Source organism: Prionailurus bengalensis, chromosome A1, assembly GCF_016509475.1.
Source record: "Prionailurus bengalensis isolate Pbe53 chromosome A1, Fcat_Pben_1.1_paternal_pri, whole genome shotgun sequence".
Lineage (NCBI taxonomy): Eukaryota > Metazoa > Chordata > Mammalia > Carnivora > Felidae > Prionailurus > Prionailurus bengalensis.
In genome coordinates, this window is record NC_057343.1 from 124,262,633 (window position 1) to 124,277,987 (window position 15,355).

General features: G+C 44.8%; 1 protein-coding gene across 1 annotated transcript; it reads right to left on the minus strand.

Moving 5' to 3' along the window:
- Positions 1-6,179: 6,179 nt before the first annotated feature.
- On the minus strand, positions 6,180-13,179 carry MCIDAS (multiciliate differentiation and DNA synthesis associated cell cycle protein). The gene is made up of 7 exons (XM_043590505.1): positions 12,336-13,179; positions 12,152-12,248; positions 11,882-11,973; positions 8,661-8,733; positions 7,871-8,094; positions 7,141-7,251; positions 6,180-6,889 (listed from the first exon to the last, which is right to left on the minus strand). The coding sequence occupies exons 1-7, from the start codon at positions 12,450-12,452 to the stop codon at positions 6,449-6,451; spliced, it is 1,155 nt and encodes a 384-aa protein (XP_043446440.1). The 5' UTR covers positions 12,453-13,179; the 3' UTR covers positions 6,180-6,448.
- Between the last annotated feature and the right edge of the window lie 2,176 nt (positions 13,180-15,355).

Consider the following 15,355-nt stretch of genomic DNA (forward strand, 5'->3'; position numbering starts at 1 on the left):
TGGGGGATCTATGAAATAGGTCACGGGATTAAGAGTACACTTATCTTGATGAGCGTTGAGAAACATGGAATTGTTGAAACGCTATATTGTACACCTGAAACTAATATGACACTGTATGTGAACCACACTGGAATTTAAAAATAAATAAATAATAAAAATTTAAAGCAAAAAAAAAAAGACATGCCAGTTTAGATTTAGAAATAATACTGAGTCTTAAAGAGCAAGATAATTTTTACTTTTTTCTTTAACATTAAAAGGAAATATCTGATAGGATGGATGGATGGATGAATGGATGGATGGATAGATGGATGAAGAGAGAGAGTGACCGCATTTAGATATAACTGTTATGGGGAAAAGAGACAAATTTCTCATGTAGAAGAACTCCAAATAATTTATATAGATACTCTACCCCAAAAGAGGAACAGTACAACTCCCTGTTTCTTAAGGGTAGGTTACATATACTAGACTTTCACAGGGAAGTAAGGAAGAAAGAGAAAGAGTAACCTTATAGTGAAGGAACCTGATGAACGCAACATAGGTGATCAAAGGCAACAATCAACAGTCATAAGTTATGTTGATAGAATGTACCCTTGTCATGATATGATAAAAACGTAACTTTACCTATAGGATCTTCCTCCAACAAAACACATAACCCTGCTCTAATCATGATAAAAACATTAGATGCATTTCAGTAGAGGGGGACATTTTAAAATACACCTGACCAATGTTCTTTAAAGCTGTTAAGGGCATCAAAAACAAAAAGGGTTAGAAACTGTCACAAAGTAAGTATAAGGAGTCATGACAACTAAATATAATGTGGTGTCTTGGGTGGGATCCCAGAATAGAAAAAGGATGTTAGGTAAAGACTGAGGAAATCTGAATAAAGTATGAACTCTTGTTAATAATAATTATAAATATGGCTTATTAATTTTTAACAAACTTACTAAACTATAGTTAACTATACTAACTATATGTGTTAATATAGGAAACTGTATTCCAGGGGATATATTTCCAGGGGAAACTGTATATCGTAATTTTTCTGTAAATCTAAAACTACTCTAAGAGTCTATTTAAAAATATATATAAATATTTCATGTCAAGCCAGAGCAAATTATGTCAAAATATCATAGTCTAAATTCAACAGATAATGTCTGTCTGTTCAATTCATTTATGTCTGTGTCTTGTTGATACCAAAGAAAGTAAAAGAAAAAGAAAGTAAAAAATTAAGTTAATTAAGTCAGATTCAGAGTGTGTACTAAAAACTTCACCATATGTGAGGCAAAACTGACAGAATGAAAGGAAGAAATAGGCAACTCCAAAATTACGGTTGAGGATTTTCATAGTATTTGATAAGACAATAAGACAGAAAAAGCAAAAATAAGTGAGGATATAGAAGATCTGAACAAAAATATCAACCACCTTAATCTAATTAACATTTAAAGAAGACTGCACTCAGTAACTTGAAAATACACATTCTTTTCAAATTATAAGTTACATGCACCAACTTAGAACATATGCATGCCATTAAACAAATCTCAGTAGATTTCAAAAGATCCAAATCTTAAATAGTATGTTCTTTAACCAAAGAAGAATTAAATGTTGATGTCATTACAAAGAGTTAAAGCAGAACCTTTGTAGGCATATTTGGTACTGGTTCCAAAACTTCCCTAGGGGATTCTCCTGAGAGCCAGTGTTAAAAACCAGTGATTTTTGTCATGGAAGCAACTAGCAAGGTAAACAGCCAAAAGAAATTTAAAAAAATGATTGCACCTGGTGAGTACAGTAACAATGGTAGAGGGAGATCATTACTTTTCACATAAGTTCTCTAAGTTTTTTTAACCGTGTGTATATCACTTTAATAAAAGTTCAAATTTAATACTTAAAATTTCTTTCTCCGAGGTGTGGTCTCCAAGTTCCCTTATGTACGTGGATTCTCCACTGTTACTCTCTATGTTTGATCTCTGTTTTCATCAAGGCACTATTCTAATTTTAAATTATACATTTATGTGTTTGCAGGTTACTGTTTGTCTCACTCCTTAGCTTCTAAGCTCCAAAGGGGCAGATCCACACCTGTTGTATTTACCAGTATGTACCTAATACCTAGCACACAGCAGGTATTCAGTATATACTGGTTAAATTAGTGAATTGTTAAATGCCTGGACTTATTTTTATTTCTATAATAAATATGTATTACCATTACAATATAGTATAATGTATGATGTTATAAAAAGAAAAATAATGTATTTTTAATATAAATATATAAATCAGAGTGAATGTGGTGTCCACATTCATGTTTGCTTAAATTCTTTTCCTGTTCAGTTGTTAAAGATGAAATACAATGCAATTTTTCAAGGCTCATTTTACATTGATTAATCAGGCTTTATTGTTTTCTAAGGAATTATGCTCTTATTTTATACTTGCTTACTCATAACTATTTTTATAAAATCTAAAGACTTGTAGGGAAGATGGAGACATTAAGATTAAACTTTTGGGGCACATGGGTGGCTCAGTCAGTTAAGCGTCCCACTTCAGCTCAGGTCATGATCTCACAGTTCAAGCCCCACAATGGGCTCTGTGCTGACAGCTCAGAGCCTGGAGCCTGTTTCAGATTCTGTCTCCCTCTCTCTCTGTCCCTCCCCTCCTTGTGCTCTCTCTCTCAAAACTAAATAATAAACATTAAAAAAAAAAAGATTAAACTTTCATATTTTTTAATGTTTATTTATTTATTTTGAGAGAGAAAAAGCAGGGCAGGGGCAGAGATAGAGAAAAGGAGAGAGAGTCCTCTTTCTAACAGGCTTCCTTCTGTCAGCACAGAGCCCAAAGGAGGGCTTGAACTCACTAACTGTGAGATCTTGACCCAAGCCAAGGCCAAGACTCAGATCCTAGGGTTGCCTGGGTAACTCAGTCAGTTAAGTGGCAGACTTTTGATTTCTGCTCAAGTCATGATCTCACAGTTTGCAGGTTTGGTTTGTGGATTCAAGCCCTGTGTAGGGTTCCACGCTGTCAGCCTGCTTGGGATTCTCTGTCTCCTTGTCTCTCCTTCTCTATCTGCCCCTCTCCTGCTCATGCTCTCTCTCTCTCTCAGAATAAATAAATAAACAAACAAAAAAAAAGTTGGACGCTTAACCCACTGAGCCACCAGGCATGCCGTAAACCTTCATGTGTAGAAATAACTCTATATGTGTATTACTTTCTTTTTTGTTGTTGTTAATGTTTTTATTTATTTATTTTTGAGAAACAGAGACAGAACAAGTGGGGGAGGGGCAGAGAAAGAAGGAGACACAGAATCTGAAGCAGGCTCCAGGCTCTGAGCTATCAGCACAGAGCCTGACGCAGGACTTGAACTTATAACCTGTGAGATCATGACCTCAGGGATGCTTAACTGACTGAGCCACCCAGGTACCCTATGTATTACTTTCAAATAGTAGATGGTTTGCTAATTTTCTATGTTTCGGGAAATATTAATTTTTGGTTTGTTAAAAAAAAAATTTCTCACTTATTCTTTGTTGTATGCTATGTACTCTAATCTCCAGTGACACTAAATTGACAGAGGTTCATGGGGAGGATGACACCTATTTCAACCTAGTGACCTTTGGAAAACATCTCCCTCCCTTCTGTCTGCTGACCCCAAATACAGTGAATGATGAAAGCCAGTCAACAGTAAGTTTTTTGTATTATTATATTTCTTCAAGTGTTATTAATATTCACAAGGACAAGATGCCTTAATTTGGGTCACAGCTTTATAAATGTCCTTCTATTCACACCAAATCACGAGCAGGAGGCATCCAAGTTTGTAATGGACTGGCTTTGATTTTGCAGCACGTATGCATGGCCCCTCCATGATGAAGAGCACATGTTTGACGTCCATACTTTGTCAAACCAAGTAGCACATTCATTTGTCAACAGAAGCCACATTGTGTCATATTTTAAAAGTCGAGGGACACATTATTTCCCTTGGAATTAAGTGAAATTGAAGACTTACAATAGGCAGCTGAAATTTGATTGCAGACAAGTAGTAACAAACATTAAAGCTATGGCAGTTTTTAAAGTTTATCATTTTCTCAAAAAACAACGAAGAAGAAGAAGAAGAAGAAGAAAAGCAAAAAGGAAAACTTTAAAGCTATAGAATAATAAAATCAGTGGTACCATAAGGTCTCTGACTCTTGTAAATGTGTTCTTAGGGGAGTTTATCCTGCAGGAGTACAGGATACTGACTTCATGTTAGAAACTGTTGGTTACTCCTACAGGTTTGAAATTACTGAAGAAGAATTGTTTGACGCAGGCACCAACCCCTTGACACTCAGCACTAACCCAAGGCTCTCCCTCCTCTTTGTACTGGGAAAACAGGAGAGGGGTTGTGTGCTCTTTATATGTCAGTGACTTTCTGCTGATCGCTCCTCAGGGCAAGCTAAGGTTTTCAATGTTTTTGTTTTTTCTGAAGCTTAACTGCAGTAACTTTATATAGAAGCTGACGAAAGGAATTCTGAACTGTCCAGTGTACTTTTTAAGAGTCCATTTGTTAGACAAAATATGAGGAAATGTGGTATATTCTATCACTTTTTTTTTTTTTTTTTGCTTTGTTTCTAAATGGCTATTTAAATACAGATAACAGTGCCTAGGACAAACTGGAGGAGCAGGTCCTGCCGCCCTGCCCAGCTCCCCTGCTACCTGATATCACCACTTAGATGACAGAATGGGGGATGTGGTGGAATACGGCTGGAAACTCCCCCAAGCTGAACCCACAAATGCAAGGAGTAGCTCTCAGGTTGAGAACGGCAAAGGTTGGGACAAATCACTACTTGACATACGCTACTCACATAATTTCACAACCCAGTGGAAAAAGGAACCCCACAAAAGGAAATAGAAAAAAAGTCAAAGTGAAGGCACTATGTAACATGTAAGTTTTTCTCAGAAGATCAACCTTAGAAATATAAGATATGAATGTGCACCTCAGTTTTATCTATGGAATTCAAATAGTTTTGTTTTTACCAAGATTTCCCAACTGGTTTCTGGTGCATATGTGTGCATGTGCGCACACACACAAATATACATATTATATATATACATACATATATATACATATTATATATATACATACACACAAATATATATACTTTTTCACATGAAATATGCCGTTTTCTTAAAATCACTTATGTTTTTATCAACAAGGTTTGTTTTTTGTGTGATTATTCTGTTCAGACATATAAAACTATAATTAATATAAAATAAACCATAAATCTTACAAAATTATATGAATGATCATTACAAACAAATGTGTTTAGCACCTATTTTGTAGGTAGCTCATTGCCTCTACTTTATTGCCTTAAGGCAAGTGTTTTAGCTATCTCTCCTAATTTTTTATTCTTCCAGCCAGGATAAAAGTTTTCAACAGTAAGAAAATTAAGGGTCCTTCTAGGACCAGGGGAAGTTGAGTGATGTAATTAAACAATCACCCAGAAGCCTGGCTTCTGGACCTACAATCTTTATTAATTTTTTAATATATAATTTATTGTCAAATTGGTTTCCATACAACACCCTGTGCTTATCCCAACAGGTGCCCTCCTCAATGCCCATCACCCACTTTCCCCTCTCTCCCACCCCCCCATCAACCTTCAGTTTGTTCTCAGTATTTAAGAGGCTCTTAAGGTTTGCCTCCTTCCCTCTCTGTAACTTTTTTTTCCTCTTCGCCTCCCCCATGGTCTTCTGTTAAGTTTCTCAGGATCCACATATGAGTGAAAACATATGGTATCTGTCTTTCTCTGCCTGACTTATTTCACTTAGCATAAAACTCTCCAGTTCCATCAACATTGCTACAAATGGCCAGATTTCATTCTTTCTCATTGCCAAGTAGAATTCCACTGTATATATAAACCACATCTTTATCCATTCCTCAGTTGATGGATATTTAAGCTCTTTCCATAATTTGGCTATTGTTGAAAGTGCTGCTATAAACATTGGGGTACAAGTGCCCCTATGCATTGGACCTACAATCTTTAAACGACTAGTGAGAAAACCTGGAAGTTCCCAATAATGCTTCTTATTATAGAAAATTACTTAATCTCTTACAGGCTCCTTTCCCATCTTATAAAACTAGGGCATTATACAAATATAAAATAGCTAAGTGATTTCTAAGTCCTTTCCAGCTCTAGAAGTACATAATTCAAAGCTACTAAAATAAATACTTTTAAAATTGAGATTTATATGTGTGTTTACACGCACACATACAGCACACACTGTGGAAGGGAAGGGAATATACAGTGTTTTATACCAGGACTGTGCAGGACATCATTATCGAGACGTTTTGGTGTCTGAAAAAAAAAAGTTTCAGGGTGGCATTCGCCCAGCAGAGGGAGTTCTTCTGAAGCCAGGTTCGGGAAACAGTTCCCAATTAGCCTCCAGGCGCTTCAGTCCGGATACAGCGCAGTGTTTGGGGGAACATCATCCCAGCTCAACTGGGGACCCAGCGGAATTTGTATCCCCCGTTGGCGGTCCGAATGGTGAAGGCATTGCCCTGGGGGAAAGCGAGCGTGCGGATGGTGCTATGGCTGCGGATGGGGGTGCTGAAGGAGCCACCCTCTTCTAGCTCACTGCGGCTCAGGTTTAGCGCGCTCCGGCTGCACTCTGTGCGCAGCCCCCGGAAGGTGCCGTGGAGGTTCCCTGGCATGTCATCCCTACTCGCGGGCTCCGGCTGTAGCCGGAGCCGCTTGGGGTCGCGGCTCTGCAGCGCTTCATCGCAGCGTTCGGAAATCTCCCTCAGGATGGCGTCCACTTCCGCGCAATCCTGTCCCGCAACACTGAACAACTCCTCCAGGCTCCTTTTGGCTGTCGCCTTGAGCAGGAAGGGTTCGGCTGTCGACCCGCAATCCCGGGACTGCGTGATCATCAGCTTCTACAAAAGATGGAGGGGCGCCAAGCTGGGGCAAGCCGGACTCCCTTGGTGCGGGGTGCGCAAAGAAGACCTGGGTCCCTTTCGAACTCCGCGGACTCCGATGCAAGCTGCCAGTGGCTCAGCAAGCTCCCAGCAGCCTCCACCTGTCTCCCAACTCTCTCTGGGTCCCAATTCTGGGGACTGGGGGAGGGGTGCACAGGAACATTTCCGACGTCCTGCAATAATGACCCACACTCCCGCACCCCACTTACATCCAGCACAGAGGCCAGGTGCCGGGTCCGGCTAGCAAGTTCCTTCAGTTGCACGTTCCGCTCTTTGAGCGAGGCGATCTCCTCCTGCTTCTGGGTCAGCGTCACGTGCAGCTGCAGGAGGAGACCCAAACATTAAGAGGTAGGCCACTGTGGTCGGTCTCATCTGTATACTCTGCATGAATTATACCAGGGGTCTAACATCTAATCTGGAACTGAGGGCCGAAGGGCATTTACACTGGTGAGAATAATAATCGCTTTTGTTTATTTGACTTTTGTTTGTTTTACAAAGCACTTGGACAAAATGTATCTTGATCTTCCATGTACTGTGGTGGTGAAGAGGACGAACTTGGGCAACAAGCAGATCCAGGTTCTGCCTCTGAAGTTCAATCTTCCTATACCTCAGGTTCCTCATCTGAGAAATGGGACTACTATCTTGTTCAGTGATTGTAAGTATTAAATGGGAAGAGAAAGTAAATGGATAAGCACAATATCAGGCATATAGGAATGCTGCACTAAATACTGGTGTCTGGCAGGATTATTCCCACTTACTGCGGTTGGAAACAGGAGAGGCCCTGGAGCAATCGCAGTTCTGTGAAGCCCTCGCCCCGCCCATCCACTGGTTTTGCCTCACGGAGGGACACCTGCCAGCTCCTGCCACCCCCACTTCCGCCGGGAGCTCCATACCCAGTCCCCACCCCAGGATTCCTGGAAGCCAGCCCAGTGTCCCTACTTGGTTATTCTCAACGAGCGCGTCCCCCAATGCCCTCTGGTTCTGGTCGGCCACTTCCTTCCAGTACTGCTCCGGCCGGGGCACGTCTGGAGGGGGCAGAGGCGGTGACTGCAGTGCCCTTGGGTCCAGCGGCGGAGAGAGACAGGGCCCAAATGGCAATACGTTGCCAGGAGAGAAGGGAAAGTCTCCGCCGGTCAGAGGAGGCGACATCAAAGAGGATGAGTCTGAGGAAGAGTGGGAGCTAGGTTTGCAGCCTCAGAAGCGTGCCCAGCTAGCTACAGGGACAAGACGCCACTCCGGATGTAGGATTTGTGGGAAGACCTTGTTAAGTAAAGCACCCCTCACTCTGCAATCCCCACGATTCCCAGGCCCTTTCTGATATCTTCCTCATACACAGCAGGCACTCAATATATGCCTGTTGAGCTGATCTGAATAAAATCGCCACCGTGGCCAAGACAAACCTGCCCGAAGTCACACCGGTCCGCTGTTCTGTACACTCTTGTCACCCAGCCTCTCCCTGACCACATCACAGCGTAGGGCTCCCTCTCCCAGAGCTCAAACCGACAAGCTAAGAAAGCTCTAGAGATGCAGCGATTCATCTTCTCGGTGAGGAAGGGTGGAGTCTCATAAATACGCAAGGGCCTGACCCATCGAGGAGTTACTGACGACGTCGACAGGTGCTGGGTTTACAGCCTTCGCCACCACGAAACCGAAATCTGAACTAGTTTGATTTGCGGAGTGGGGGAACACCTCTGCCTCCTTTATTTAACTGCAAGGAGACCGCACTTGCCTGCAATGAGATCATCCACTGTGTCTCTGAAATCCTGCAGATCAAAGTCCGCAGCAGTTTGCAGGGACTGGTTCTGGAAAAAAAAACGGAGGTGTAAACTAGTTAATGTCAATTCCAGCAGGTCTGAAACTCGTTCCAGACCGAGTGTCGTCCTCCCGGGCTTGGCAGCGGGTCTGCACGCCCTCTCGTATGTCGCAGCCAAGCCTCATACCTGAAAATCAAAGCCCCATTCCAGGCTTGGAATCCAGCAGGCTTGCACTGTCATGGTGGGGAGCGGGTGACTCGAAGCAGAGACCCGGCTCCAGAGGGTTCCGAAGAGCGCCGAAACTGTGCAGGCTGTTTGAGGCGTGGGTCCTTCCGCGCGCATCGTCTTGCCCCCGTCCCCACCTCCTGCAGCCCGCTGCCCCTGAGCCGCCTCATTGGCCCTCCACCAGACAACCAGCTGTCTCCGTGAGGCCCGTTGAGTTCTTCCAGCTCTCTCTGCACCTCAGTTCAACTTACCTCCGACCCGCCACAGAGCTAGTGCCCTAAGATAAGAGAGCGGGTGTGCGTACGCTCCGTCTTTTCTCCCAAGACCCTACAGCGTGGAGTGTCTCCAAAGAAATAACTTGAGGCTATATATCCCGCCAAGGTTCGGTCACAGTTAAACCACCTTCTCCCCATAAGGGAGAGAAAGGTAGGCTATGAAGAAGGGGCAGGGATGGTATGGAAACTGTTTCTGTTCAGCACGCAAGTGTGGACTCTATTGCTTTTTTGTTTCTCAGTAAGAAGTTTACTTTTCCCTTACAGTGTGATGCACCCCCAACATCCTGACACCTGGTTCCTGCAAGGTGCCTGCGCGCGGCTGGCAGCCCGTGAACATTCTTATTCCCTTAATTCGTGGACATTTAGAGTTGACAAACTCTTTTACACAGAGTCCCTATGTTAATTTCCACGCCAATGTAGGAAGCAGGCAGGGCCCAGGAAGTGACTCCAACCCCTTTGATAAAGAATCTCGAGCTCAGAGAAATTGAATTGCCCCAAGTCATCCAACTCTGAAATGTAACCGGAGAAAATGATGGTGACTATTTCAGTCTTTTTTCCTCTATGCCTCACTGCCTCTAGCTTTCATCTTTTTTAAGGAGAGCCTGGCTTCCAATGAACACAGCACTGGAGAAGAGGAAAGAAGATTCTCAAGGCACATGGTGTGAGGGAAGGTATCTAATATGCCCATAAGAAATATCTATTCTATTGATTCCACTATTATTGAATGATTGATTCCTTTGGGTTAATCATACTCATCTCCCCAAAGCTTTTGTTTACTATTCAAATATTGCTGAGAAGAGGAACCTAGTCTGGCCCTCATCTCAAAGAAAGTACAAGTATCAGCTTTCCTCAAGGAGGAAAACTTCAATCCAGTAGGCCTCAAGCACCAGTTGGGAACTGAGGCTATACGGGGCAAAGTAGCTTAGAAAGGGCTCAGACAAATCCTGAAACATTCTGTCCTGGTTGAAGGAGCTGCCTCAAATGAAACCAGACTCATTTTCCAAGGGCGGAAAGGTCCTCCTCTTAGTAGAGATTCAGCTAAAGATCTTACCACGAGGAGACTTGAGGCCAACACGAGAATTGGAGCCCAGGAAATGCTTCCTTGCATGCTTTCCCAGGTCCTTGGCTGATTCTGGACATCAAATACTTCTAGAGAGCTTCCTCTCTCTGTTCACCTTACCCAGCAGGAAGGGGGCTAGGAAATTTGACCTGAATGTGCACTGCCCAGAGTCTTCCCAGGGGATCTTCCTCTAAGTGGTCTCTTTCTTTCTGTACCTGCTCTGTCTTCTCCAGGAAAAGTTCTGGACCTCTTGGTTCATCTGGTAGGAGCTCTGTGCTTGAAACTTTGAATCCTATCTTCCCAATTAAATACAAATCTGGCATTTTCCCAAACTACAATGGCAGCGGGGGGATGGGGGAAGAGGTTAATACACAACATGATGTAAAATTTAAGTTGTGAATACTCAAGCAAAAATTCAACAAGATCCTGCTTGGTTTTCATTACTTGCAAAATAAGCATGTTGGAATAAGGGAGTGATTGGGCCTCTGGGTCAGTTGAAAGATGCTCAAGTTTTGTCTTTCCTTATTTGGGCATCTAGATATAAAAAGAAAAAAATAGAATGGCATCTACAGGGCAATGCCCACTCTCACCACTTGCCTTAACAATCTCTGCTCTCAGTGGTCACCTACCCTGAGTCCATCTGGGCTCTAACCCAATTCCAAAGGCACTTAGGGAAGCCTGGAAAGCTGTGTTCCACCACTAACCTCGGTTCTGGGAGGTGGTCATATCTTTTGGAATGTTCAGTGCTGGGCATTTCCCCACGGACCCCATGTGCCAAGGGCCTGCTGCCAGGAAGCTGGAACCGACACTTTTCCTGTATCTGGGCACTTCTCATCCCATTGATGAGCCAAGCAGGCTTCTGGCTTCCCAGACACCAGTGCTGGGAGGCTCCATCATCTACCCCTGGCAAGTGGTAGAAGTCGGATGGGAGGAAGAAAATAGGTTTTCGAGGAAAAAAAAAAGTCAAAATACCTCTTTGCCCCATGAGGGTAAGTGACACGAGCCTTTGCAGGGGGAGAAAATGCCTTTTATAAAGGGCCCAATTGCTGAAGGGCCATCTCTGCAAAGAGGAACGTTTTCTGTCAGATTTCTTCCAGAGTTCTTTGAACTTGGTCCCTCTTCCCCTAAATGTAAACTCTTTTCGTCTTTTCCAGTCTTGATCGAGTAGTTATCCTCCAATCTTCACACTCCTTAGATACCCAGGGAATGAAAACTGTTAGTGAATAGCCAAGAAGGGAATGTGGGGGCACTGACAGGGCAGGTACCAGGTACCCAGCTCTTAAATTTGCTCCCACCTACTCGCCTGGTTCCTCAGTACGCAATCTCCACATTGCTTTGTCACACAGCTCCAGGGAAAAGATGGGGAGAACGGGAGACCCCTTCCCAGGAGGGTAGTCCTCCAAGTGAGCCCCTCTGTTCCAGGTTGGTCAGAGCAGCTCTGAGAATACGGCCGTCGCCAGGGACTACGAGACAGGAAGAAGTTCCGGTCCTTGGGGTTGAGATTCCAGCACTACGTCTGCCCCCACTAGCCAAACGTGCCTGCGCTCCCCACTTGAGATGAGCCTTTGCGGAAAACGAACCCTTGACTCCTGAGTTGGAATCGGGGCTGTTCGGCTTCCAGAGTGAGGGGAGATACCTGCAATGCAGCCAAGTCACCACTAGGCGGCGCGTCGGACCCGAGTAGCGAGGAGCAGTCGGCGAGGTCCTGCAGGTCTATGGTGGTGAGCGCTGCGCGGGTAGAACCGGAGACACGCGCGGCGGACCCTGAACCTCCCGGCCAGGTCTCGCCGCTGGCATCCCCGCCAGGACATCCGGGCCCCGGGAAGAAAAGTGCTTCCCAGCCACGCGTGCCCCACCCACCCGGTTTGGGGAACACGAGGGATCGCGCGGGAGCCACTGGGCTCACCTGGCAGCGCAGAGAGCTCCGCGTCCCGCCGATCTTCGTAGACCGACACTGGGCTGCCGCCGCTGCAACCAGGCAAGAACTTCCGTGGAGGGGCGAACTAGCCGGACACAGAAACGGTGAGCATGGATCAGCCCCGGGGACCCGGAGCATACGGACCCTGCCCGGCACCGGCCCGCAGCCCCACCTTCTTCTCCAGCTTCCCGGGCTTGCTGAAAGGCCGACCCCGCAGCTCCAACATCCTGTTGGGGCAGATGCTGTCGAAGGCTCGGCGTCCCGCCGCGGCGCCCCCGCACGACTGCATCCTGCCTCCCCTGCCGCTTCGGCCCGGGAGCCAGGTGCCGGTTATTCGGAGGCGGCGACAGGGGCTGAGTTGGCGACCCAAACTCAGCGCTCCGCCTGGCGCCAGCAGGGGAAGGCGCGTGGCCGGGTTGGAGACGAGGGGTGGCTGTAGAGGTGTGGAGGGAGGGCCGAGTGGAGAGGGAAGACTCGCCGAGCGGGAGGGGCGGCTCGCGCCTGAGCGCCAGAGGTGGCGCCTTCGGCCCGTGACAATCTGCGCGCGGGCGGAGGCGTTAAACCTAACCTGGCAACGAGGCTTCCCCTGGGAGCTGCGAGCGCGCGGCCCCGGCCCGCGAGCGCCCTTTTGGTGAGCGTTGGCGCCGCAGCCTCCCGGCTGTGCCAGAGGAGGAGGAACCCCACTGGTCCCTAACTGGGCACCGCCTTCTGGCTTTTGGGCAGCAGAGATGGAGAAGTTAATGATTCTTACTTCATTTTCTTCCCACCCCAACCATAAGGCACGAAATAAACGCAGAGTGACACTCGCCAAAGCCAGACCGCCCTGTAGGATTTGGTGGGGGTGTAGAATTATGACAGGACTCCCCAGAACTGCCCCCGCATTAAAGAAGACCCTTCCCCCAAGGCTGGGGGCGCACTTCTGGTCTTGATTTACCGACTTGCACGTGTTTTCTCTGGGCCTGATACTCTGTATACCTTGCCCCACACCTTCCGAGGCAGAGAAGTCTGGGTATAGCCTTTAAAAGAGCGTCAATAAAGGAAAAGCGACATCAACAAATTCTCCACCCGTTTCTGAAAATGGCACACTGGACGATCCAAAATCCCCTAAAACCCTAGTCTCTTTCTCCCCCAAGGGCTTATCTGTCCACCTGTCCACGGCACATTTGGACGTTCTCTGTACTGCTGACATTGCTTGCTCTGGGAAGTCTTGACTGCCGTTCCCCAGCCCCAAGCCTCTCCCAGGAAGGGGCGTCTCTAAATTCCTGGGTGAGGGGATCTCTGTCAGGACCACTCATATCTATCCAATTTGAACAATCATCTAAAATTATTTTTGTAACCTCCCATTGGGCACCTTGTTTGTATCTTTTTTTTTCCTTTTCAAATTTTTATTTAAATTCTAGTTAGTTGACATACAGTGCAATATTGTTTTCAGGAGTAGAATTTAGTGATTCATCACTTACATATAACACTCAGTGCTCATCATAACAAATGCCCTCCTTAATGTCCATCTAGCCCATCCCCCACCTCCCTCCCTCCATCAACCCTCAGTTTGTTCTCTATCTTTAAAAGTCTCTTAAGGTTTGTTTCCCTCTCTTTTTCTCCACTCCCATATGTTCATCTGTTTTGTTTCTTAAATTCCACATGAGTGAAATCATATGGTATTGTCTTTCTCTGACTTATTTTGTTTAGCATAATGAACTTTAGCTCCATTCACCTCAATGCAAATGGCAAAATTTCATTCTTTTTGATGGCTGAATCATATTCCAATATGTACACATACCCCACTTCTTCTTTATCCATTCGTCATTTGGTAGGCATTTGGGTTCTCTCCATAGTTTAGCTATTGTTGATAATGGTGCTATAAACATCTGGGTGCATGCACCCCTTCAAATCTGTATTTTTGCATCCTTTGGGTAACTACCTAGTAGTGCAGTTGCTGGATCATAGGGTAGTTCTATTTTTAACTTTTTGAGGAGCCTCCATACTGTTCTGCAAAGTGGCTGTAGCAGTTTGCATTCCCATCAACAGTGCAAGAGGGTTCCCCTTTCTCCACATCCTGGTCAACACCTGTTATTTCTTGTCGTTAGACAAGACAGGTGTGAGGTGGTAGCTCATCATGATTTTGATTTGTATTTCCCTGATGATGAGTGATGTTGAGCATCTTTTCATGTATCTGTTAGCCATTTGGATATCTTCTTTGGAAAGATATCCAAAGAATATGTGTCTTCTGTCCATTTCTTAACTGGATTATTTGGGTCTTTTTTGTTTTATTTTAGAGAGAGAGCATGAGCCAGGGAGAGGAGCAGAGAAAGAGAGAATCTCAAGCGGATTCCATGCTGAGTGTGGAACCCAAGACACATGACCCTGAGATCATGACCAGAGCCAAAATCAAGAGTCGGACACTCAAAATATTGAGCCACCCAGGTGCCCCTGGATTATTTGTTTTTTGGGTGTTGAGTTTGATAAGTTCCTTATAGATTTTAGATACTAACCCTTTATCCAATATGTCATTTGCAAATATCTTCTCCCATCCCATAGGCTGCCTTTCATTTTTGTTGTTTCCTTCATTGTGCAAGCTTTTTATCTTGATGAAGTCCCAATTGTTCATTTTTGCTTTTGTTTCCCTTGCCTCAGGGGAGACATATCTAGTAAGAAATTGCTCCTCCTGAGGTCAAAGAGGTCGCTGCTTGTGTTCTTCTCCAGTATTTTGACGATTTCCTGTCTCACATTTAGGTCTTTCATCCATTTTGAATTTATTTTTGTGTATGGTGTAAGACAGTGCTCCACTTTCATTCTTCTGCATGTTGCCATCTAGTTTTCCCAACACCATTTATTGAAGAGACTGTTTTTTTTCCAATGGATATTCTTTCCTGCTTTGTTGAAGATTAGTTGACCATACCTTGTTTTGTGTCTTATACGGACTAATATTAGTGAAAATCTTCTTTTGAGGTGGCATAATCCTTTTTATTTGCATCTATTATCTGGGTTAATAAAGACATCCCTTATACTAATGGAGATGATTCTACAATAGTAGAATTAGAATAGACTTAGAGACTTTTTTGACCCATCTATAGATGTGGGGACCCAGTTGAGGTGAGGTTAGGCAGGTGGAGTTGGTGTGGTATCACTGATGGAGAGGAGCTCTGGCTTTAGGGTCAGAGTGCCTGAGGATTGGAACCAGGATCCACCAGA